General features: G+C 45.3%; 1 protein-coding gene across 2 annotated transcripts; it reads right to left on the reverse strand.

Moving 5' to 3' along the window:
- Positions 1–245: 245 nt before the first annotated feature.
- Mfsd9 (major facilitator superfamily domain containing 9) lies at positions 246–18,926 on the reverse strand. Of its 2 annotated transcripts, none has more exons than XM_021230272.2 (6): positions 18,730–18,926; positions 14,842–14,929; positions 13,435–13,478; positions 9,358–9,487; positions 5,953–6,162; positions 246–3,147 (listed from the first exon to the last, which is right to left on the reverse strand). In XM_021230272.2, the coding sequence occupies exons 1-6, from the start codon at positions 18,850–18,852 to the stop codon at positions 2,354–2,356; spliced, it is 1,389 nt and encodes a 462-aa protein (XP_021085931.1). In that variant the 5' UTR covers positions 18,853–18,926; the 3' UTR covers positions 246–2,353. The 2 variants fall into 2 exon arrangements, with proteins under 2 accessions (XP_021085931.1, XP_005075419.1); XM_005075362.4 differs by having other exon boundaries at positions 18,718–18,925.
- Between the last annotated feature and the right edge of the window lie 6,448 nt (positions 18,927–25,374).

A 25,374-nucleotide genomic window follows, 5' to 3' on the forward strand; every position in this document is an offset into this window, starting at 1 on the left:
CTTCTCATCGCCCTGAATTGAGTTGGCCCCTTATGCTCTATGGGAAATCAGAGAGCTCCAAAAGAGCCCTGACACACAACATCCACCTGTGGCTGGCATGCTGGAGGAAACCAAATTTCCATGTGGCTCCAAGTTCACCTATATGAAGGTATTTTTCACTTATACAGGAACAAATTCACGTGCCTCATCCTACTACTTTAGACAAGATTATGCCCGTTACACAAGAAAAGTTAAAGACCAGGACATACAAGTTAACCGAGAAGATTTAATTTCCCTGAGATTTTTATCCCATAAAACATAAATTCCACTCACCAGACCAAGGGCTGCCAAAGCGTTCTGTGCACACAAATCAGCTAGACAGCTCCTCAAAGTGGTCCCTAGCAGGAATGTGCTGGGGCTGAGGCATGTAAATTTTCCAGGACATGGTGGTCTATAGACCACACTTAGAACAAGACATTAGATAAGACAAAATAAAATAAAGCAACATACCAAAGCAGACAAACTAAGAAACAACCATCAGATTAACAAATCACTAAGGTCACAGAATATAGGACAACAGTGTTTCTCTAGATACCTGTTGATTCTGGTTTCCATGTGTCTTATTAATTTCAAAGCCTCTCTAAGTTTATAGGTTTGGCTTAAAAAACAAAGTGCTATGGTCTTAATAAACAAACATGGCTACCATACCATTTTTAGGAAACTGCACTGTCTCTGAGTGCACAGTCTTTTGAGAAACACTTCTGAAACCTTCCTTCTTTACATCATGAGGACGACACATTTATGGTCTTTCTGAGCCCAGTCTCCATGACATTTAGATGCTGCATGAGAGCATGGCCGTTCATGCCATGCTTTGGTCTCTTAAGAATTCTTTCCTCCTGTGTTAAATTCACAGCAGAACCAACTTAAAAGAGAACTTATATTTTTTGTAAGCTGAAGAGGAAAAGGGATAACATTCACGCTAAAAAGTAGTTTTAACTCTCATAAATATTTGAGTTTATCCCACCTACAACTTTTAAAACTGTGGAAACACCTTTACTGATTTATAAATAGTAAACATTAGAGTTAAGAAATACTAGCGCATTAAATACCACTTATGATTATGTGTTATATTAGGGTGAAAATTAGTGGAATAATCAAGAGGATTAAAAGGAATGTGATTTGGAATGTGTGTGAGAGGGCAGGCCCCTAGACAGTGCTCTGAAACAATCAATGTGATCCCGTGGTCAACAGGCTGGCCCATGTGAGTCTGTGAAGCCCTGTCTTGAACCTCTCCTGGGTGCTAGTAAAATGGTGGCTTGGAGTCACAGGGAAGGGTGTATCCACACTCTCATGAGTCAACCTGGCTCTTCCCAGGCACCAGAGTAAAACAAAATAAAGCAAATGAGTGACTTTTAAAAGCCAAGTAGAGTCACCTCTCCCGGGCCTGGGATGGCCTTGGCCCTTTCTCTGTATACAACATCTGTTTCAACAGCACTCTGTGTTGTTTTCTTCATGGCCACCATGTTAACACCAGGATGACACAATTCCCCAGAGCCCCAGCATCTGGGATCCCAAATCTTCTCAAAGTCTAGTGATTTAGCCTTAAAGAGGAGAGCAGCCACCTGGAAAGCTGCTTCTTTCTAATGCAGACTGGTTCCTGAGGGGTGAGAAAGGTGATCTACCACCGTGGCAGGCAGCAAGCTCAGGGGCATGTGCAGTTAGCTACTGAAACAGTGCTGTCTCTGGCTTTTACTTCAATCGAAACTAGTACACCTCACAGTGCTCCTCCCCCTCCACCAGAAATGGCCACCGGAGGAGTAAAACCCCAGATTTGGCCTTGCAGGGCCTGTGCATCTATGTGTCTTGGGGTGAGCTCAGCATCTGACTTCTTTTTTAAAGAGTGGAGAAAGCAATAGGTTGGTTTAAATAAAGCAGCTCCTCCCAGCTCCTTGTGGCTCCTGGGTTTAGCAGGAAACCTGCGCTCCAGAGAGGTGGCCAGCACCTATTTTCTTTGGGACATGGCTTCTCCCATCCTCCACACCCCAATGCTCCCCCACCACCATCTTCCCCTTCTGTAGCGCGCTGCCTTTCCCCAGCAGCAAATGCTAACATTACTGGCCCAGGAGGGAGAGAAGCCATCCGGGTAGGCTGTGGATATGGACCCCTGGCAGAGCTGTGCTCAATCTAAACCTTCCTGTCTGCAGCTTACTTCTGGTGGTCCCGCTGGCATGCCTGTGCAGCTGAGGACTGGCCACAGCCACCTGGAAGCGACTGCACTTAGATGAGCCACCATCTCTGAAACGCCCTTCTGACCAGTCCCTGTCCCTGATTTGCCCAGTTCTAGTTCTGCTTCTCCAAGTGGTCCCAATCCATCCTACTCCCTTTTTAGTACCTTACTCCCATGCCCCCTGGAATCTGGTTTGCTTAGTGACATGATTAAAATAGCCACCAGGGCTAAAGCCACACCCAGGCTTGGGGGGCCACAGGGACTGATCTCTTGGACGACTCCTGAGAGGAGAGGGGCAATGATACGGCTCACGGCAGTCACAGACTGGCCCACACCTATGACAGTGCCACTGGCCTGGGCCCCGCCGGCACTCAGCTGGAGGTCAGTGGTGCAGGTTCTCCCGATGCTGGTGGAGAAGGACAGGAGTGTGGAGGAAAAGACCACCACACCCATGGTGCTGGCCACAGAGTAGAGCAGCAGCAGCAGGCAGGTGAGCACGCTGGAGTGCAGCAGGACCATGTACGAGTCGTGCTTGTACAGCTGTAGAATGGGCCCCACAGCGAAGCCAGCCAGGGTGCCCAGGGCACTGGTGTAGCTGATGAGGTATCCTGTGGTCTTGGGCCGCACCCCGAAACGCTCCTCCAGGGCCAAGACGAAGTTACTGTAGTACAGCATGACGGCCACCCCCATCAACAAGCGCACGAGAAATATGTCCCATAATGCAGAAAATATGAGGCTCTTCATGTCCTTCAAGGCCGACGTGACTTCAACCCAGGGCCTCTGCACTTTGGTCTCAGTCCTCCTGACCTTAGGGGTGGTGGCTGCTCCCTGCGGTGTACCTTCCGATTTTCTGGGGGCTGCAGCACGCTCCTGAGTCCAGCTCCACCCATTCCCTGCGCTGTTGAGGTTTGTTTCTTTCCAGGGTGACAGCCAAACGAGACCTGATGGCACGGCAAGAGACCTGTTAAAGCAGCCAGTGTGCAGAATTCCTACAGTGGCTCCTTGGGGGTTCAAAGGGGTGGTGTACGAGATCGCTCACCTCTGGTTTATGCTGCACTCACTTGGTTATTGATGTCAGCTTCCCCACCATAACCACAGCTCTGCCGTGGCATCAGGACCCTCACTGTGGACTCTCGAGCTTTATAAAAAGCTACTCAAACTGCACGCAGGACAGTTACTGTCTCCTCAGCTCGGGTGCTGGTGTCTCGTGTGCCATCACGTGGTAGCTATGCTCCCACACTCATTGAAGTGTACGCGTAAATGCTTTTCCCAACCAGCTTCCTAATTATCTGTCTACCTGTGCACTCCGCTATTCAACTGTATGAGCATACACAGCTCAGAGTGCGCTTCCAATGTGCTAACGACACCAGAAATGACAAATAAATGAGTCAAAGGCCCGTGAAAACCCTGCCCTCATAAATCCCAAGCCTAAACGGAGATGGGGACAAGTCAACAGGCAGCTGGCTTATAATGCAGAGGGCCATGCTGAGAGAGGGACAGGCTGCTAGTCTAGCCATGATGGGCCTTGGCCGGGGGCCAGGAAGGCAGTGGCTTTGGAAAACACCAGCTGGCTTCTTTGCCACCTAGGGCCACCAGGTGTTTTTCAAGGGTCATACCTGAAAAAACGCAGAGTGCCATGAACACGGACCATGACACCCAGCCTTACACAGCAGACATGATGGCCACTCAGAGAAGCCAGTCACTGACCCCTTGACTGGCGTGCAGTTATGTTGTATGACAGGAGCGTGAAACTGAAATAGCAGCAGAATTTTGAAAGTGCTACAAAAAACCCTGTTCAGAATGACCAGGCAAAGACTTCAAAGGAAGCGAATGATGAGCAGTGAAGGACCAGAAGAGGTCTGGGAAAGATGCATGAGAAGAAATGCGGCTGGCAGGGAAAGTCAGCACAAAGCCTTCCTGTGAGAGGCAGCCTGCACATGTGAGGCAGGCCAGTAATCCAGGCTGCATGGCGGCACCTTTGGGAGAAAGGACGTGGCATTGCCCATCACTGTGCAGGATGAACAGAGCATGTCATGACTCTGGGGTCTGTGGCAGGAAAATGCATAGTGGCTCTATCTTTTCTAACTTCCATATTTTATTGAAAAGTTTAACAGCTCTATTAAAAACGGACGTTTTCATATAAATTATAATAACTAATGTATATCATACAAAATAATGGAATTGGTCCCTATCTTATGACACGCACACATAAATGAGCTCAAAGTACATTGAGGACAAAGGTAAGACCTACACGCATAACACCCTGGGGAAAAGGGAGGCAGGCAGCTTCTGAGAACTGGGCTTGGCATTGATATTTCTGGGTATGCTACCAGGACAGGCAACAAAAGCACAGAGAGGCAGTGGACCTACAGCAAACCGAAACCCTTCCGCCAGCAGGAGGACCAGTCTCTGCAGCCAAAGGGCAAGGTAAAGAAAAGCTGTCATTTGCAGATCCAGTATCTGATTAAAAAACAAAAAAAGCTAATACTAAGTCAGACAAAACCCCAGCATGGGGCAGGGAGGTGGCTACAAAGTCCTACTCCAGGTGAGCAAGCTACTGGTAACTGCTGTGGCCAGGAGAGGGAGAGTTTGCCCTAGGGGGCGTGGCCCCTGGTAGGCCTATCACCCTCCAGTGAACTGACACACTTAAGAGACTATGGGCAGCATTAAAGGGATTTTTTTTTTTAAGTGAAGACACAAGCTGGTTGGGTATGGAATGGGGGGTAATGTATATGGAATTCTTTTTTGCTTTTGTTTTTGGTTTTTGGTTTTTCGAGACAGGGTTTCTCTGTATTATCTTGGAGGCTGTCCTGGAACTCGCTCTTGTAGACCAGGCTGGCCTCGAACTCACAGAGATCCACCTGCCTCTGCCTCCCAAGTGCTGGGATTAAAGGTGTACACCACCAACACCTGGCTTGTATACATAACTCTTAAACAAATATAAAACTAATTCATCTGAAAAATAAGGGCTCTCAGATAATAGATTGGGAAAATGATCAAAATTTAACATTTTGCACTGTTGCCTATAGCCTATGTATGTTTCACATTTGTATCCAAAGTATTTCACATGTGTAATAATATTATAGTAATTACATTTTTGTAAATCTCTTTTTTTAAAAGTTAATATCTAAGCTATACAAGGTATTCCTTCTACTCAGCAGCCAACAGGAAAAAAACAAAACAAAACAAAACAAGATTTAGCAAAAGGCTAAAAGCTTCTCTGATAAATGGTCAGCAAAATAGCACCCAATATCACCAGCAAACGGAAGTTCAAGTCAAAGCCTCGGTAAGACGTTCCCTCCTCCTCTGAGGGGATTATTCAGTGATGACAATGACAAAATGATGTGATTGAAGATGCTGAAGAAAGGGAAGCCTGCACAATGCTAGTGGGGACATACAATGCTGGTGAGGACGTACAACTGTCTAGTCGCCATGAGAGCAGCAGAGAGGATCTTCAAATCAACACTCATTCCTGAACAGTGACTCTGCCTATCCGTTATTATTAGTATTATTCCTTGGAGCTGAAGTTACAGATAGCTGTGTGCCACTGATACAGCTGCTGACAAACCTATTCTGGTCCTCTGTAAGGGCAGCAAGAGCTTTCAGCCCTGAGGCATTCCCTTGGTCGTAAGTTGGCCCATTCTGTATTAAAACAACAACAAAACAAACAAACAAACAAACAAACAAAAAACTCACAAGGAGAGAGAAGTGGGGAACTAAGTGTATGAGTTCAACAGTCAACTCACCAGCATTGAGAAGGAAGACGGAGGAGCAGATTAAAGCCGTCACGTAGAAGCCACCATCCAGTTCCGTCAGATACCCACCAACCATGGGGCCCAAGATGAAGCCTACACCCGAGGCTGTGTTGAACTGTCCCAGCACTAGTGGACGCTCCTTCTCTGTGACCAGGTCAGAAAGCAGTGCCCTGGAGATGGAGAGGGTGTGTTTAAAAACACCTGCAAGGGAGAAGAAATGTGCTTTGTAACTGTCTGCACTCTGGAGGAGCAGACCCTTATGGGCTACTCTTCCTCCCTGAACCAAATGGAATTCTTGCTACCATTTTCTCCGGACCACTAAGGCCTACAAGACTCACCCCATCATAAATGGAATCCAGAGCCAGCACCATAACAATGGTAGGTCACCTCATACTTGGCATTGGGTGTCCTAGACTTCAGCTTGGTCATATCTCCTCATGACACCCCATCATTCCTTGTTATCCAGTTGAAATTTCTGGTAGGTCTCGGGCAGTCCAAATATCCAGAAATGAGCTCAGCATAAGCTAGAGGAAGATTTCTGGCAGTGAAATAAAAGCCAGATTTCCTCAGAAACTTGTGAAACCAAAACCAGTTTCCATCTGCCAAGGGAGTCATTTCCTTTCTCACTGGCAGAAGGAACAAATGGCTACCCATGGTTCATAGTCAAAGCACATGGTGGCCTCCAGGTTCCCTCGGTGTCATAAACACCCGCTATGTAGGCTTCAAAGTCCATGCTAGCATCCTACTCACCAACTCTTTTTCTTTCTGATGGCAAGGTTTTTCCTACTGCCCCAATCTTCTCACTGTATTCGCCCTCTTTTTCTATCTCTCGCTACCCATTATTCTCTCTATGTTATCTTATTATATTCCATTCCCTCTGACTCTTGCTATCTCACTATCTCCCCTAATCTCTCCCATTCTCCTAGTCCTGGCTGTGTCCAGTCTACCGGCCATGTTCAGTCTACTTCTTTCTCTTCTCTGGATATTCTCTCTCTTTTACCTACAATGAAAACCTTAAAACACACAATGGGGTGATCATGATGGCGGTTTCTTTACTGTGTCCCCTAGCATTCAGTGGCTTCCTCAGAGTTACCTGGTCACCATGCTTTCTCCACTCACTCTCTGTGAACTATTACTGCACACCTACCCTGTGCCATCACTGATCTTAACCTGTGGATAAAGCAAGGAGGTAACCAAACAAAACAAAGTAACAACAACAAACAAACAAACACAAACAATTAAATCATGGGACACGGATTTTTCTTCAGGTAAAATATAGAGAGTATATTAGGAGGTGATGAGGGGTATGGACAGGAACAGCAGAGAAGACACATGTGAGGAAGAACATGAGGCATTTCAACACCAACCGCCACACCCTAGTAAGACACTAGAATATGATGGTGGCTTTAGGTAACCAATACCAGCTGCCTCCTACTAGTCTGAGACTTGTGAATTTGTCTGCGAACTACCTGATGTCTTCAGCATGGCTATATGCTCCAGGGGATTATCTAACATACATGTGAGGAATACTTATGAATATACTGACAAGCCCTGGGAATGGGTTACCAGCCACTTTGGTTGACACATAGTAGCAACTAGTGTAAGCTCCTGCAGATCACTGCCCATCATTCCAAGATGTGACTTGACACGGTGGCTTCCGCTGGGCTCCTTACAGTATCTTGTTTGGCACAGCATGCTGCCACCACACTGAGTCTACTCCAAGTGTCTGACTCAAAATGAGAATGTGTGCACCGGACACACTGGACAGCTCTCTTAGAAACAAACTTACAAATCCCTTCTAGGATGACATAGACTCTTTCTAGCCTTGCTTTCTGAAGCATGAAGAAGGGCTGGGGTGACAGAAATTTTTCAAGACATCTTTAAGGGACTTCGTGCTATTCTTTGAAATTACATCCATACTGGGTCAACTTATGAGGGAAGAAGACTATGGGGAGAATATCCTAGAAACAAGTCAGGGCAGGGTTCTTTAGAGGTTGGCAACGAAAGAGCAGATGTCCAGTGAAGGCACACGTCTTTGGGATAAGTTTCAGGACACCGGGTCTGAGTCTACAACTGACTGCAAAACTAGAAAGCCCGGCGAGGCTGGCGAAGTTCCTAGTATTCTCTGTCATTCACGATCCTCAAACATTGTGAAGGGTCAAGTGGGGGCAAGAAGGAATTTTGGATTACTCCTGTTTGCAAAGATCATGATGTCCATATACTTGAAGCACTGGGCCACTCAAACTGAATGAAAATAATTCCATTCTCCCCTTAAATCTCTACCTGTTTTGTGAACAAATTTAGGTTCTTACTCATCTCCCTTAACAGATTGTAGAGAAACAGGGACAGGCCACAGCAGAATGGTGGCAGAAGGTGAGGTGTAGCGCTGAGAGACACACTGGGAACCAAACGATGCTACAATAAACGCAACATCAGAATGCATGTGAGCAGCCATTAACTACAGTCTTGAATGTACTGGTGGAGTTTGTGAGGGTTGTGGATCATGCTTCAGAAACTTCTAAATGTAAAGCCAAAGAAAAACCACCCATATGAATGCAGGAGGGTGCCTCCAATAGTATTCATGTTCTGAATACAGGTCAAACAAAGTGTGATGATTTCAAACAAACTCATTCTCACTGTATGTTAGTGGTAGAGCATACTACTCCTCTGGGTGTTAATGCAGAACAAGTAGCTAACTTAATGAGGGGAGATGTCCAGCGTCATAGCAGCCTGTGACTAGGGTCATGAAGTCTGTCCATGCTACACTAAGGAAAGAAAACTGGTGAGATTTGGGGCTCTGAATGCTAAGAAAGGCAAGGAGGGATACAGTTACTATAGCAGGTCCCCACACGCCACACAACTAAGATGTAGTTTCCGAAAGTGGATAAAACATCTCCATGAAGACAGAAGTGATTCCAAGGTGTTAGAAATAGTCATGAGCAGTCTGGGGAGAGGAGACCAGCTCCAAGTCCTCTTGACATAGGGTGCAGACTTCTCCAGTTAGCTGTCAAACTTCCGGAGGGCTGCAGCACAGCCACTGAGCTATGTCTCGGTGTGACTCACAGTGCTAGCCAAAGACATCTTACATGTTCTGAATTGTCTAAACAAACATGGAGGGTAGGATAATGGAAAGGAGACAGGTCAGGTGTGGCAGAGTAATTCACCCTAATGAGTCTCTGATAGGCTCTGTCATAGGCTATGATGGGAGCTTTGAGTAAGTTACCGGAGGGCCTGCCAATAGTAACTGCTCAATAAACAGCAACCACTGTTCAGGCAGTTACTGCTGTCATTACTACAGCAATTGGTCTCTGCAGGTAAGCGGTGATTGGAGAGGCACTATGAATAGGCTCAGGTTCACATAGAGAAATACACTTCAGGGGTGGGGGCAGAACTCACCCACAGGGACTCTAGCCAGCGTAAACAGGAACACGTTGGTGGATACTCCAAGGAGGAGATAACCCAGGGCACTGAGTAGAATGCAGACCAGCAAGGAGGACCTTCTTCCGACCACATCACTCCAGCAGCCCTGACAGGAACAAGCAAATGTCTCCAATAGCAGCCACCACCATACAGATACCAATACAATATGTCCCTTGGAGATGCCAGGGAACTGGATAGTGATAAAAGTTCTGTCATGGCATGTGCGATATGTTATTTTCTCTAGCCATCCCACAAGGTGAGTGAAACAAAAAAAAAAATGCCACATCCAACATGATACCTCATGGTCCAGTAGCTGAGAGATTCACTGGAAGGTGAAATGCAAGGTTAAATGCCAAAGCCTCAGTTTTGTCTTCATTTTTATTGTTTTATGCAACTACACTCCTCAGGAACCAGGAGGTTTAGAAATTCAAAAAGTACAAGAAAATAAAGTGAATGGGAAAAAAAAACCTTCCTAGTCCCAAATCTATGCAAGCACAGGCCAAATGGGAGAAAGAGAGGCCAGAGAGGGTGGTGTCCTGCCCAGGGTGGAGAGCAACGTAGACAGGGATCCAGATCAGCTCTCTTAACTGTTCTTGTATTTCCTCCATTCCCTCACAGCCAAACATCAACTAAAAATAAAATCAAGCCTTGTAGCAGGATGAAAATGCTAGCCAGAGTGTACCTGAGATCACTGCCTTAGGCTTAGACGGCCTGATAGCTCGTCCTTCTTCTTGTAGACCATCCCAAAGTGTGGGGCCTGAGCAGCTAGCTCTGTGGGAGCAGAGCTAGAGGGCTAAGAGCTGGAGAGAGGAGAGCAGGGGAGCAGGGGAGCAGGGGAGCAGGGGAGCAGCAGCAGCCACAGCAGCAGGAGTAGACAGGTGTCTGCTGGCTGCTCCGACCCATTAACAGCCCGCTACAGCAAGCTTCACTGGAAAAATAGCTGTCACCAGGAGACTTATTCCAACCTGGTCAATGAAAAATCATTCGGCAAATGAGGGCATCCTCACTCTGATGGAGACTGAGAGTGAGGCCTTGCTTGAACGGAGTATCTCTGCCATCACACAAAACTCACTAAATGTCAACAGCAATGCAGCCTCGCCCTGCCTCTTCCAGTGACCATTGGCTCCTGAGCAATATCCTGTTCTTCTCTGCCCTGGCTGGGAGGGGACTGATACTGTGTCCTGTGTCCCCCAGGACTTAGTAAAGAGCCACCTTCCAATGAATCACAGATCCTCAGCTCACCTCTCTTCTTGCCAACCATACCTGTTCACCTTAGGAGCTCCAAATGTGAACTTAAACAAAGACAGAAATGGTCCCTAAGGTCTTCCCAGCGCTCTGTAAAACATTCCAGTGGTAAATCCTTTCCAACACAGACATCCTACACCTTTTCCCCAGTCTTCGCTTGAAAGGGTTTCAGAGATTGTTCCACATTCTTCTGAGCATGAGGTCACCTGTGTCACAGCTTAGTGGCATAATCAGATAGTTCTACACCCTGGGCTCTGGGCCAGGCTGTCTGGGTTCAACTCTGAACACTCATCACTCCCTACACTATGACCTGAGACACAGGTTAACCTCACTAAACCTCCGTTTATTCACCACTGACATCTACCCCCAGGAAGTATCTCAACACTTACTATAAGCCTAGTATGAAATGAGTGTTTTCTAAGAAGGGTCAGGTGAGTCTGCTCCTGCCTGACTCCTGGATGGCCTTAAGGCCTCAAAGCTGCTCTCTATGGACAGTTATGAGGGTTAAATGAGGTATTCTGAACAGGGCCACACATTTATAAATGCTTAATGATGCCAGTTAGTTTTTATGAAAATGAGTAGATCTCAAAAATTTACCTAATTCAACAAAACATGTACACCCTTTCTTTGTGAAGATCTGTTCTTAAAACGTTTTTTATAAAATGTGTAATTAAAATATGCATAGGTACTAATGAAATTATTGGTTAAAGGGGGCATTTTAACTGTGTATCCCTCTATCTTAAAATTCCCTAAGGGAGGTTTTCATTAAATTCCAGCCATATGCTATATGAGATGTGCTGCATAAGTTAAGGCCATAATGAAAGGCCAATATAAGACTGCAAGTATGGGCAGAGCCAGCAATGAAAGCCCAGTCATAAAAGACAGTTCTGTGCCAGTTGCTTCCATAAGCAATAGAGATAGAAAACAGTCATAAAGATATTTCTGTGCCAGTTGCTTCCATAAGCAATAGAGATAGAAATTAATCGATTAATTATGCCTGATCTTCATCCTGGAGGCCAGAGGCCGGCAGGAGGGAGGAGAAGAGCACTGCATGACTAGCCTGCACCACCATCTCTGCCCTGAGATCCGAGATCCAGACCCAGGAAGGCTTTGGGATTGAGTTTCCAAATGAAGCAGTAGAGTATCTGTTAAAATTCCCTACATCTTCCTCACAACAGTGTGAGACACACATCCTGCCTGAGGAGTGACTCTAGTCATCCATCTGTTTATTTACTGTGTCAGAGGAGTGCAGAGGGCGGAGCCCAGCACGCTAGGCAGGCCCTATACCACACTATACTGTGCGGATGGCGGAGCCCAGCACGCGAGGCAGGCGCTATACCACACTATACCGCAGCCCTGCTATTGTGCCTTCCACTAGCAAAGCAATGGCTGATGCCTTTTAATAAAAAAAGATAAAGTAAGTTCATTCTGGAATCTGAGATTAGGTGACAGGAGTCAAATTACTTAAACCCTGTAAGTCTTAATTTCCTCCCATTATAAAGAGGAGGTAGGTAGTGGAATGTTGCAAAGTTCAAATGAGAATAAACTTGAGTGTTACATGAATTTAACGTTTTTAGAAAGACGTATTTATTGTTACTTCATGTGCCTGAGTGTTTTGCCTGTGTAGATGTCCATATCACACGTGCATGCAGCATCTGAGGAGGACAGAAGGCACTGGATCAGGCTAGACACAGCGGCACATGGTACATGCTGTTACTCCCAACAGTTGAGCAGCTGACAAATCTCTGTAGGTTCAAGGCCAACCTGGTCTACCTAGGGACTTCTAGGACACAAATAGTTACATAGAGGCAACCTGTCTTAAAAAAAAAGGAAGGAAGGAAGGAGGGAAGGAAGGAAGGATGAAGGAAGGAGAATATTGTATTCTATGGAAATGCAGTTACAGGCAGTTTTGAGCTGTCATGCAATGCTAAGAAATGAACCCGGGTCCTCTGAAAGTGTTCCCTTTCTGCAGTACCTACCAGTTTAGTGTCTTAAAAAACATGAAAGATAAATCAGGGAGTAACTATTTACCTACCTAACAATGTATCATAGAATCTTACTCGATTTCTCTTAACTATCCTTAAGGGGGTAGCCAGGGAAAACACAATTTTGCTAAACTTGAGATGCTAACCAGAGCTTCAATCGCCATGGCTGCCGATCTGTGAGAATAAGGAGATAACTATGAACCTCCCGAATGATGGACACTGGGGTCTCCAGAATGCCCACAGTGGGCCCGCACAGGGAGACAAACAGGGACGCTCAACAGCAGTCTGGGGATTTCAGACTACCAAATGGCCGAGAAGAGGGAGAAAATCACCTCTGAATCCCCCTACTCTATTTATCTGATATCTAACTAACCAATTAAAGTGATCTCTACCGAGTGCTATCACATAATGAGGCACTTAGCTCAATGTACACACTTCCATACAGAGTGCTAGACATGTAGGTGAGTCTGACTGCTGTCAATTACACGAAGCAAATAATGGGTGGTAATTTCTGCTTGTGGTCTTTTCTCCAGTACAAAAAATCAGTCATTCCTTTTCCCCAAGGTATACTAGTGGCTCACTGAAGTACACATGCCCCCCACCCCATGTCCCCACATGGGACAAAGAAAGACAGAGGACGGGATTCTACCCTGTGTCCTATCTAACAAGACTGTATTTTCTAACCATCTGTCCATCCACTATTCAGTAACTCTCAGGCCCTCCATTTTATAAGCACCGTGGTGGGTGACTCAGAGCGGCATGTGACTGCGCTGGCGATGGGCTACGGGACAGAGGACAACTTACTGGATGGAGCATGACTTACCACAAAGGTGCTGGAGAAGAGCTGCAAAGCACCGTAGGTGGAGCCTGAAAGGCAAACAGTAATATTAGAAACGGCAGCGGGCATGGCTGCGTGACTAAGGAGACAATCGGGTAGAAATAAGGGGAAAACTAAGGGGGGGCTACATTGCCCTACACCTTTCTGCAAAACTCTTAAAACTCTTCAAAATAAAATGAGAGCAAGCAGAAGAGAATGAAGGCAAGGGCCAGTTTTAGGGACTCTGAACACAGCACTGCTCTGTTGTAGAGAGTGAAATTCAGAATCCCGGAAAAACAGGACTGGGCACTGTTTATTTATTTATTTATTTGCTTTGTTTTGGTTTTTTTTTCATTTGTTTGTTTTGGTTTTTTTTTTTGTTGTTGTTGTTGTTGTTTTTCGAGACAGGGTTTCTCTTTGTAGACCAGGCTGGCCTCGAACTCACTCTGCCTCCCTAGTGCTGGGATTAAAGATGCGAAACACCACCACCCGGTCTGAGCACTGTTTTTAACAGCAACTCATGTCTCTCAAGCATCTTAGAGAGGAGAGGATGAGCGAGTGCATTATATTTATGGCTGGAAATGCCATAAGTAACACGGGTGACAGCAATAGTGAAGACAGGCGGGTGAGGATGAGCGGGTGAGAACGAGCAGCATTTGAAAGGAAGCAGCTTTAGCTACATAACAGATAAAAAGTTTTCCGTTGTTTTTCCCCTCCTTTACTGTGTAACAGACCCATCTGGTTTTTCCTAAAGGTCTATCTACATGCTTCCAAGTGGTCAGCATAACAGAGAAGGGATCAGGATATAACAAAGGTGATGTAGAAAATTGCCCGACTTCTTCTCCAACCTGTGAAGAATTCTAGGGCTGTTAGCACTAAGGGTTTCTCAGTAGTTAGCATGCACAGTTGTAAGCCCTGGATACTCCTGTCTCTTTCACGAATCTAATTTGGGATGGAATTGCATGCTGTATGGGCAGAAATTCCATGGGACTCAGACTGAGACATGCTGGTGGTATGGGAAGCTTGGAACTCGTTTCCTAATGTGGTCACTGAAACCCTTTACCATCAGCTTTGACTTCCATAAATTGACCCTGTGGGCTTATATTAAGTTCCAGAACTATGCTTGTGGACAGGAGGCTATGCCTCACCTTCAACATACACAGCCCAAACCACCAGAGGCCCAGGAAGCAGAGCTTCCATCAATATGGGAAGTGGAAATAACTCAAAGCTCAAAGTCTTCCTCAATACAGGTGGTCTGGGAAAACTCCATTTACTCCAGGGTGGTACTTAGAAATGTTCTGGAAAGTCATTTCATTTCCTATTTACTTTTGATGATAATTGGTGGCTAAGGGCTAAGTTATTCTCAGAGGACTTGAGATCCAGTTTTGCAAATAAACAGTATCAACCACTTACCCACCACTCCAGCAACTACAGGACTTACTCCAAGGGACTTGACATGAAGACTCAACAGTGGGACAACCATACTGACAGCAAACAAGTCCTGTGAGAAACCAAAGCCCAAAGGACTCCAGTTAGTCCTGAAGCTTGGCAGTATTTAAACCGGTGATTCCAAAACTGTAAGTCAATTTCAAACATAAAGCCCATGGCTAAACTTCAGAGCAAAGAAGAAACCATAATAGTCAGCCACAACAACCAGGTGTGTCATGGAATCCAGATAAGTCTAAATGCCTGGGATGTGTTCACCTAGGATCAGTTTTCCTTGCAGCTTCTTTGTGATTGGCCTGAGGAGGATATGCAATCCCTGAAACAAAGCAAGAAAGAACTCAAAATCCCACAGTGTTATGTGGATAATGAAGGAGGGACTGTTCGTGTTTAATGATAAAGCAGTTTTGGCTTCAGTAAGAATCTCCAGTTACAGGAAGGAACTAATGGACCAGAGCCTGTACTTTTCCAGATGGCCTCTTGCCTTAGCTTCCCGAACGTTGACATTACTAACATGTTCCATCACTCTAGGCTTTAAAATCTGACACATATCAATATCTGGAATCGGGAGAGCATGAGGAAGACAGAAGTCTGGTGAAATACTGATATCCACAGACTAAGGTAATTATGAAAATATAGGCTCATCAGCAAATAGCTGGTGATATTATTTTAGCCCCTTGTGAGTTTAGAATCACACCATTTTTACAGGGAAAGATGGCTGCAGACTCCTTCTCAGGGAGTTCTCAACTAAATCCCTTCTTTACTACAATGAGGCAATTCCTTCCTGATCTAAACTTTCTCCAGAACCATCATCTCATCATACATGTTGCAGCCATTCATAAGGAAGTCAGTTAGATGGGGCCACCTAACCTTTCCCTTCACATCGGCTTTTCCCCATGGAAACTGATAAATACATCAAAGCTCTGGGGCCTTTTATAGGATGAAACCCAGTGTTTCTCCAATGGTGGATTATCTCAATGAAGATGAACTATCACCTACTACAGGCTGGGAAGAGGGAACAGAAACTGACCACGTGTCTGGAGAAAAGGGGATAAAGTCATAGACCTTAGCACTGTAGACGGACTTACTTCTTATTAATTATGAAAGCTTGGCCTTTAGCTTAGGCTTGTCTCAATTAGCTCATATAGCTTACATTAGCCCTTCTATATCAATCTATATTCTTCCTTGTGGCTTTTTACCTGGCTTCCGTCCTACACCTCCTGTTTCCTTTTTATGTCCTTTGAGTCTCTCTCCCAAGCCTAGATTCATCTCTTTTCCTCCCTTCTCTCTCCTGGAAGTCCCGCCTATACCTTCTGCCTAGCTATTGGCCATTCAGCTTTTTATTAAACCATTCACAATGACATATCATTACATGATGCGATCAAATATCTGGAAACATTCTCCAGCTACATAGCACCATCTTAGCTCGCTAACCAAAATGAACCAAATAAATGAGCTTGCTGTTCCCATGAAACAAATTAAAACCTCAAAATGTCAAGAGCTTAAACTAGAACACGTGGCAAATGACTTCTCCAATCTATCTGTGCTCTTCCTCTTCCAATCAGAAACCAGTTTCCCAAGTCTTTGGAGTGCCTAAATATATGAAAATAGTAAGCTGTGCATAATACCCTTACATGTAACTTAATAAGCTGGAATTAGCTCCTTCAAAGATAGACAAAGCTGCATCTGATCAAGCTCTTTATAACATTTTTCACTGAAAAAAATCCCTAATCTTTTCAAAAAGGAATTTGTAAATCATATGTATTTCCCTCAAGATATGCTCCTTAAATATATTATCCTTTTGCATATATTACTACACTTCTCAGAATTTTACATCAGACTAGATTTACCATGTGCTCAGCATATGGAAAACATGAGAGCAACTATGACTATCCAAGTCTGTGTTGGAAGGTCACACATAATGAATGATGTATGAACTGCTTTATTTCACTGTAATTCTCAAAACTATTCTCAATTCTGGCTCCTGGGAGTTGCTGAGACCCTCTGGGTAAAATCTGGATATTCCAAGTGATGGCCTGAGTTCTTTTCATCTGGCACAAGTAACGTAGGTATCCTCTGTAGTAGAGCCTCAGTAGGCTGGGGATATATATCACCCCAAGTAGATGGCGCCTCAGTGGGCTGGGGATTTCACCACCTCAACTGGATGGCAGTCAACTACTTTCCCAGAACAAGTCAAACTCACTACCTTTGAATTCCAAATAACTAGACCATACAGTGGAAGTAAGCCACACTTGCATCCTACGGCACAACCCCCCCCAAAAAAGTGGGGGTGGGGTGCAGCTTAGGTTCTCAAGTCAAAGGCATGGAACCTACGAAGGGAAACCGTCTGTCCCAGAACCTGAAAGTTCATTATAGACAGAGATGTCTCTAAGGTGTGGTCTTCAATGTCTCCTAGCTTTGTAAATACAGACATTTGGTGCTATCTGCTTTCTTTTTAAGATTTTAACAACTATTAATTGAACAACCTTCACCAACTGTTGGGCATTTTTCAAACGGAACAGAGGGGCTGCCTCTCTGTTCCTCACCTATATGACTCTGCATCCCAACTCCTAATTCTAGAGACCCATCAGTCTGGGAAGAAATAGGAGGCTTCATCTGGGCAGAGAACAGTTCCTGTTTACTGGGCTCAGCAGTGATCAGATATTAGTCACAAAGCCTTCTCCCACTGACCTTTCAATTAATTGGTTCCTTTGCCTGATGAAGAAATCATACAGGGTGCTTCTTTATGGTATTGCCATTGACTATCTTATAACCAGGCCTATTGAACCAACCAACCAAACCTAGACTTGAAAGACAAATAAGGGTGAATTAGGGACCCTGCACTGAAAATGGTCCAAGACTACTAACTTAACCTCACCACTAAAACTGTAAATTCTCTGGAAGCAGCTACGACAGCAGAGCTCTAGGGCATGTACCGTATAGCAGGCATCCAGAAATTCCATAAATATTAAATTAGTAGGATGATGGATGGTTGGAGAATGACTCCTTAAGCTTCTCATTTGTACTAGCTGGTTTTCCTGTGTCAACTTGACACAAGCTACAGTCTTCAGACGAGAGTGGAGGAAATGCCTCCTTGAGATCCAGATGTAAGGCATTTTCTCATTTCGTGATCAATGGGGGAGAGCCCAGCCCATGGTGAGTGGTGCCATCCCTGGGCTGGTGGTCCTGGGGCTTGCGAGAAAAGCAGGCTGAGCAAGCAAGCTATGGGGAGCAAGTCATGGAGATCAAGCCAGTAAGCAGCTCCCCTCCACGGCCTCTGCATCAGCTCCTGCCTTCAGGATCTTGCCCTGTTTGCTTTCCTGTCCTGACTTCCTTCAGTGTAAGTCAAATAAACACTTTCCTTTCCAGTATGCTTTTTGGTCAAGGTGTTTCGTCGGAGCAATAGAAATCCTAAGACATCCTTCTACAAAGGAAAAAGCCTACTTGTGAACCAAACCAATACACACATGCACATAAACTATTAACAAAACAAAAACACGTGCCATTTTGCTAAAAGGCAGTTGTGTGCGATTCACCTTTGACTTCCGATTTCAAACTTCAGGGCCACCTGTGTAAATGGGGGGGGGGTCATCAGCAGCGACTTCCCGACCCCTGCTGTGAAGGAAAGCCCTGTGTCCGTGTCCCTACCACACTAGCTGCCCCCAGAAGCCTCTGAACTCTGCCCTGCACTGAGCAGTGCAAACAGCAACTGAGGTCAGCGCTGACAGGGCAAGAAGAGACACCTGACAGCACACTTCAGGTTTCCGGCCGGAGGAGGGACATGCAGCCCTTCCCTTGTCTTGAACAGACTCAGAGTTTTACCACAGCCCCAGGGCGGGCACTCACCAAAAAGCCTACCAGGTAGAGACAGAGCCGGAAGCGGCGGGAGCCCGCTGCACCGGAAGCTGCTGTTGAGGTCGCTGGGGTCTCCGAGGCTAGTCCCTTCCCAGAAGCCCGTCGCCCGCGGAGCCCCAGCGCCATCCCGGCGCGGGCTGGGGGAGTGGGCGCCCCTGCCGCCAGCGGGCCACGCCCCCGAGGTGGGCACGCCCAGACTTGGCCACGCCCAGAGCGGAAGCGGTCGGTGTGCGCCTGCGTAGAACGAAGGCTCGAATGGGCTGCTGGTCTGCGGCTGACCTGGTACCGCGGGCGTCTTAATTCGAGAATGTTGACAAACGTTTGTGACAAATGGATGATGCCGTCTTTCCTGGCTCCCCGGTGGTGTAAGGCAGGAGGGAATTGTGTCTTTTTGCTAGTAATAGTTGTTCTTCAGTGGTAGCCGCTCTGGCTTGAAGGATCACAGACCCAGGACCCTGATTCCTACTTGGCTTGACAGACTTGGGGCAAGATAAGGTGGCTGTAGAAGCTTTGCTGTGCACTTGAGAAACAATGAGCAGTAATGTAGACCGATTTCTAGATCTGTGAAAAGTCTATACAGGATTAGCCAGCACTCTGTCGCTCTGCAAGGGGAACAGGACAGAAATGGATTCTGAGTTGGGCTCATGGCCTCACTGAGTAACGGTAAGCTCAGGAAGAGCGTGAAGAATTACGGATAGTAAACGTACAATAGACAACTACACAAAGTTATAGGCCACACGGCATAAGGAAGTATGGACCTTGGTGTACAGACCAACAAGAGTGAATGCCGTAGAGCCGCCCTTTGGAAGAAGAAAAGTCGTTCAAGCTGAGGAGTGGCAGCAAGATGGGTGTGATTTAAACATCCGAACAGACAGATCTAGAATAGAGAGGGCTTCAGTCACCTACAACCTAAAACGCCTCAGCAGAGCTTTGTGGTTTCATTCTGAGAGCAATGAAGGGAGCCAAGTGGATGTGTGGTATTAAATAATGTACCATGGCAGACAGTAAACAGTTTACCGTTCTTAGTAGACCCCATTCATTTATCTATGTATTTGCTTGTTTGTTCATTCATCAACGTATTCTTCTCTCATATAATACATCCCAGCCATAGTTTACCCTCTCTCCACTCTCTCAGTCTCTACCCCCACCTTCCCTCTCCCCCTGATCCATTGCCCCTCCATTTGCCTTCAGAAAAGAGAAGGCCTCACAGTGATGTCAACTGAACATGAGTAGCCCCACTGTGTGTGTGTGTGTGTGTGTGTGTGTGTGTGTGTGTGTGTGTGTGTGTGTGTGTGTGTGAATATCAGGTAAAATGCCTTGACCTGCAGGAATCCTTGTCTTGATTGTGGCTGGCTGCTTGGCTAAGGGATCTGTGGGAGTTAAAAACCCAGCACCTACTGCAGTGTTTCTTAAGTTTTGTCACCGAAGAAACTAGAATTAGTAGTTCAAAGTCTGACTTTGAAAAGAATCACATCAGCTAATTCAAGTCTTAATCAGAGCCTTCTTACTGAAGAGACCAGCCAGCTTGTAGCATTCACAAGACTCCAGACCGTAAACCTTCACACTTAAAAACCATAGCCCCTTTGTAGTGTGACTTTGTTAGTTAGCTTGCTCTCCATCATTACAGCAAAGTGCCTGGAGAATATAAAGGGGACAGTTTCCTTAGGCTCACAGTTTGGAATGCTTTAGTGTTAATGGGCAGGGATCTTGGTTCAGAGGGCACTTGCTAAAGTTTCCAGGTTCCTGTGTCCCAGGACAAAGGATTGCACAGGAAAACATAGTTACAAATAAAAGCAGAGAAAATTCCTTGAGTAAGGAAAAGCAGTCCTGGGAAGGGCAGTAGCCTAGTGATGTGGAGAAAAGTCTATGCTCAAAAGCACTGGGCCCTGAGGCTTGTAGACTCAGGGCCGTCTGACACGGGGTGCAACTGGCCCACATTTTTACAGTGTGGGCTTTACTCATTCAAGCTCTGTTTGTTGCTTTGTAGCATGGGTGGGAAGGGTTTCTGATCTTTCTTTCTGCCCACTCGATTCTTTCATATGGTAATCTTAGTGTGGCTCTTTCAGGTTCCTCTTCTCCTGACACACCTGTCCAAGCCCAGTGGAGCCTGTTGCTCATGGCTTGTGCCAGGCAGCACATCATCAGACTGTGAGAAAGCAAAGCTATTACTTCATGGATCTGAAGCAAGAGTCAGCAAGGCACGTGCCAAGGCCCCACTAGGGACTTTACAGGACATGCATACTGCTAACTTCAGCACTGGCGGGATAGTGTGTAGAAAAGAATGCTCTGGTTTGATGAGAATTGCTAGACATTGTCTTTGAATTGACACTCATTCTTAGGGTCTCGGAATGCTGTTATGCTCCATCAGTCAAGGTAGAATTATTTTGGGAGTCCCCAAGTCCATTTCCCCAGAATCAGAAATCTTCTTGAAGAAGTCACAGACTTCATAATGTAGTTGAATTGTGGTTTAACTTTATTATGTAAAAATGATGCAGAGTGTCCTGGTCTGCTTCCTCTTGCTGTGATAAACACTACCAAAAGCATGGGGAGGAAAGACTATTTCAGCATACAGTTATAGTACAACATCCAGGGCCACACTATTATTTGGGCTGCATAATTCAGTAACTAATTTTGCTCTTCAAATGCTTAGTTCTTTTGTGAAACCCTAGTATGAGATGCACAAAACAGTTCTCTGAGGTGTCCTGGCAAATACATGCCTTCTTTACCAGATACATATTCTTTTGGACTGCTTAGTAGCAAGCATACAATCAACAGTGGGATGTTCCCTTCATACATTGTATATTCTCTGTGCCTCTGTACTTGTTTCTCATAGATGCTATAATACACTGCCACAGAATCAGTGGTTGCAAACATCAGCAATTTGTTCTTTTGTGGCATTGGGGGCATGAAAACTACAATCAGTATCAGTGATTTTAAACAGAGGGGTCAGAAGCCTATGCTCCCTGTGGGAATTCTCAGGGAAAAACTATTTATCCTCTTTATTTTGCTTTCCCCCCTCCCGCCTCCAGCTTCTGACAGTTCACTCCATTTATTGACTTACAGCTGCATGAAGCACCTTGTACTTCTGCTGTCTAATCTTTTGTGTATGTGTCCTGTCTTCCTCTGTCTCCCTCTTTTAAGATTATATTTGATCACATTTAGGGCACACTGGATGATCCAGGATAATCCTAGTTAGGGTCAATTGTCAATGTGACACAGCCCATAGTCATTTGAGGGAGTCTCAATTGGAGAATTGCCCAGATCACATTGGTAGTCTGTGGGGATTTGTCTTGATTCTTTATTGATACTAGAGCACCCATTCCACTGTGACTGGTGCCATCCCTGGGTAGGGGATAAGGCCCTAGGCCATGTAAGAAAGCAAGCTGAGGGCAAGCAGAGAGCAAGCTAGCAAGTAGCTTTCCAGTATGGTTCCTGCCCCTAGGTATCTGCCTCAAGTTCCTGCCTTGCCTTCCTAAATGGTAGTTATAACTGAAAGTGTAAGATGAAACAAACCCTATCCTCCTCAGTTTGCTTTCACTTCCTTCACCATCACCCAGAAGAGACTGTTCTTACTGTGCCTAGGAATAGTTTACAGATGGCTCTGTTACAATGGCAGGTGGAGGAAATCTACAGGAATGGAGTATATCTTATGTCTGTGGCATAGAGAATGTGCGTTGGGTTAGAGATCATTTATGGTCTGTCTGCTACATAGCCACAATCCACGAGTTTGAACAGGAAAGGATGAAAAACACTGATTCCTTCCAGCTTAATGGCTAGCAATTCATTAACAGACCATCGCTCCCCAACCTAACAACAGCGAGCTCTGCTGATTTGGATGTCTTAGATCCCAGGGTGTCAGAGCAAAGGTTGTGTTGAATTAGAGGATAAGACCACAATCTGGACATTGAGGATAAGATTACTCTATTAGGTGGAATAATAGGTTCTAATCATGAAGAAGAAACTGAATTCACATTGTGCAGTTGGGGGAAAGGACTACATCTGGAAAATGGGCCTGGGGGAGACTGGGAGGGTAAAGCACTTGCCTTGAAATCACAAGGAATTCAGCTAATACACACACACACACACACACACACACAAACACGCACGTACGCACGCACAAACACACACACAAAGGTCTAGTGAGTTTGTAACCCAGTGCTGATGAAACAGAGACAGATGGCTCCCTGGGACTCCCTGGCCATCCAACCTAGCCATCTTAGTGACTTCCAGGCCAGTGAGAATCTGTGTCATAGAAAAGGATCTCCACTGAGGAATACCATTCTAGGGATCACCTGGTCTTCACTTATATATGTACACATGTGTGACCACACACACACCCATGACCATGCACACAAGCATACAAACCTAATGAAAGTAGTAGAAGTATTCAAGAATCGTGCCTTTCATTAACAAAGGCCTGTATCACTAAATAAACTTAATCATGCCAACCATACAGTACTTTGACTGAGGTCAAGTGAAATACAAACTATGAATAGGAACTATAGATAGGAACTGTGCCCTCACATTTCATTACAGAAGTGATAATTGTTAATATTTCTGTTTTTATTATACACACATGCTTATTTAGAGATGATAATGACTTATCTTCTTCAAAATATAATTTTATGCACAAGTATTTGGGGTTTGACTTTAGCTTGATGAAGAAGTGATAGACAATTCATACTGACTAAATCTGAGGGCCAATTAATGTAGACACTAATGAGCACTGAGCTCGCCATTCTTCGTTAAGTGCAAACTCGGAATTGTTGTACAGAACTAAAACGTGAACACAGGCGTGTCGGTGCATGCTTGTAATCTCTGCATTAGGGATGCAGAGCCAAGAGGATAAGGAGGCAGATTACAAAAGGCATGAAAGTAGAAAGGAGAAGTAGTTGTAGCATGGAGTGAATATGACCAAACTACAAATGCACATATAAGAAAATGCCAGAATGAGATCAATTATTGCATATTATTAGCATATGCTAAAAGACATGCTTAAAAAGAAGTCAAGGTTTTCTTCAGTTACATAGCATGTAATCTAGGTTACATGAGACCCTGTATTAAAAAAATCAAAACAAGGGGCTGGAGGGATGGATCAGCTTTTAAGAGTACTGGCTGCTCTTCCAGAGGACCTGGGTTCAATTTCCATCACCTACATGCAGGCAAAACAGCAATGCGCATAAAAAGCAAAAAAAAAAAAAAGAGAACTAGAGAATGCATTTGGCAGCTTTGTACACAAGAGATGGGCAGCAAAGGCTATCAATTGTTGTCCTCAGCTCCAGTGAGATTCCTCCCTGCCCTGCTGTAATACTGCAGCCTGTACCCATCCGTCCCTTTCACCTTTATAGAATGGTGTACTGTTAAGCTTGGCCAACAGGTGGTGCTGTGGGAAACTGCCTGAGCCAGGGTTTTTATCTCTCTTGCTTCACCTGAGTGTGGCAGCCAGAGGAGAGCAGAGCCTATCAGGATCCTTAGTCTCCAGTGGCTTTCAGGCACCATGCAGGCAACACATTTTACTGGCAAGCCAGCTCTTCTCTCAGTCACCTTCCATCCTCCAAATGTCCAGCAAGCGGTTCCAAGCTATTTCCACGAGGAATCCCAGTTGGTAACTTCCCAGGGAGTTTTGTCACAGACTAGAGAAAGACAACGAATGAATGAATGAGTGAGTGAGTGAATGAGTGACACACAAGTGATGTTTTAATTCGAAAAGAAGAAATAGAAATAAAATATAGTCACCTATGTAGCAAGTTCAAGGAAAACTATAAAAACATTGCCCTAGAACTAACAGCGCTGAGTGAATTTGAAGCTTTAGCCATGTGTGCGGTTTGAAAGTGGGGCTCAAAGACAAAATCAGTGCAAACTGAGTAGATTTAAACAGACGAAAGTGTGTAGACAAGCAGCCATCCTGGGCTTTAGAGAACTTCGCCCCACCGAAAATGTGCAGTTTTGATGTTCAGAGCTGGTTTTGTGTGTCAATTTGACCCAAGTTAGGGTCATCAGAGAAGATGACTGAGGAAATGCCTCCTTGAGATCTAGCTGCAAGGTATTTTCTCAATTAGTGGCCAATGTGGGAGGGTCCAGCCCTATGTGGGTGGTGCTATCCCTGGACTGGTGGTCCTGGGTTCTATAAGAAGATGGGTTGAACAAGCCATGGAAATCAAGCCAGTAAGCAGCTCCCCTCCATGGCCTCCGCATCAACTCCTGCCTCCAGGATCTGTCCTGTTTGAGCTCCTGTCCTAACTTCCTTTCTTGATGAACAGAAATGCTGAAGTGTACAGGCCAAATAAACCCTTTCCTCCCCAACTCGCTTTTTGGTCAAGGTGTTTCATCAGAGCAATAGAAACCTTAACTAATACAATTATATATCTCATAGCTGTGAAAGATGAGGTAATGTCTCTCAGTCTATCAGAAAGGAAGCTGACTTCCTGTTTAGAAAAGGATGCTGGATCCCTATGGCTATAAGCTGCTCAGTTGTGACAAACCCAGGCATCAGAGTCTACTGCATCACACAGAAACAACATAGAGAGATGCCACACAAATGCAGTTGTTCATGCTGCTGACCGTGCTGTGAAGAACTCTCTTTTGTATCTCACCCTGTGGTTTCATGTTTTCTGCTGGTGTCTATGGAATTATAAAAGGCTAATTTTA

Source organism: Mesocricetus auratus, unplaced genomic scaffold, assembly GCF_017639785.1.
Source record: "Mesocricetus auratus isolate SY011 unplaced genomic scaffold, BCM_Maur_2.0 Super-Scaffold_100021, whole genome shotgun sequence".
Taxonomy (NCBI): Eukaryota; Metazoa; Chordata; class Mammalia; order Rodentia; family Cricetidae; genus Mesocricetus; species Mesocricetus auratus.

Bases quoted from the DNA above. Each gene is read 5' to 3' on its own strand.
- Mfsd9 (XM_005075362.4), bottom strand. From the start codon at position 18,852: ATGGCGCTGGGGCTCCGCGGGCGACGGGCTTCTGGGAAGGGACTAGCC. The intron at 14,930-18,717 runs GTGAGTGCCCGC...GGTTTCTCACAG, and splicing joins TCTACCTGGTAGGCTTTTTG to GACTTGTTTGCTGTCAGTAT. The intron at 9,488-13,434 runs GTAAGTCATGCT...TGTTCCTGTCAG, and splicing joins TCTTCTCCAGCACCTTTGTG to GGCTGCTGGAGTGATGTGGT.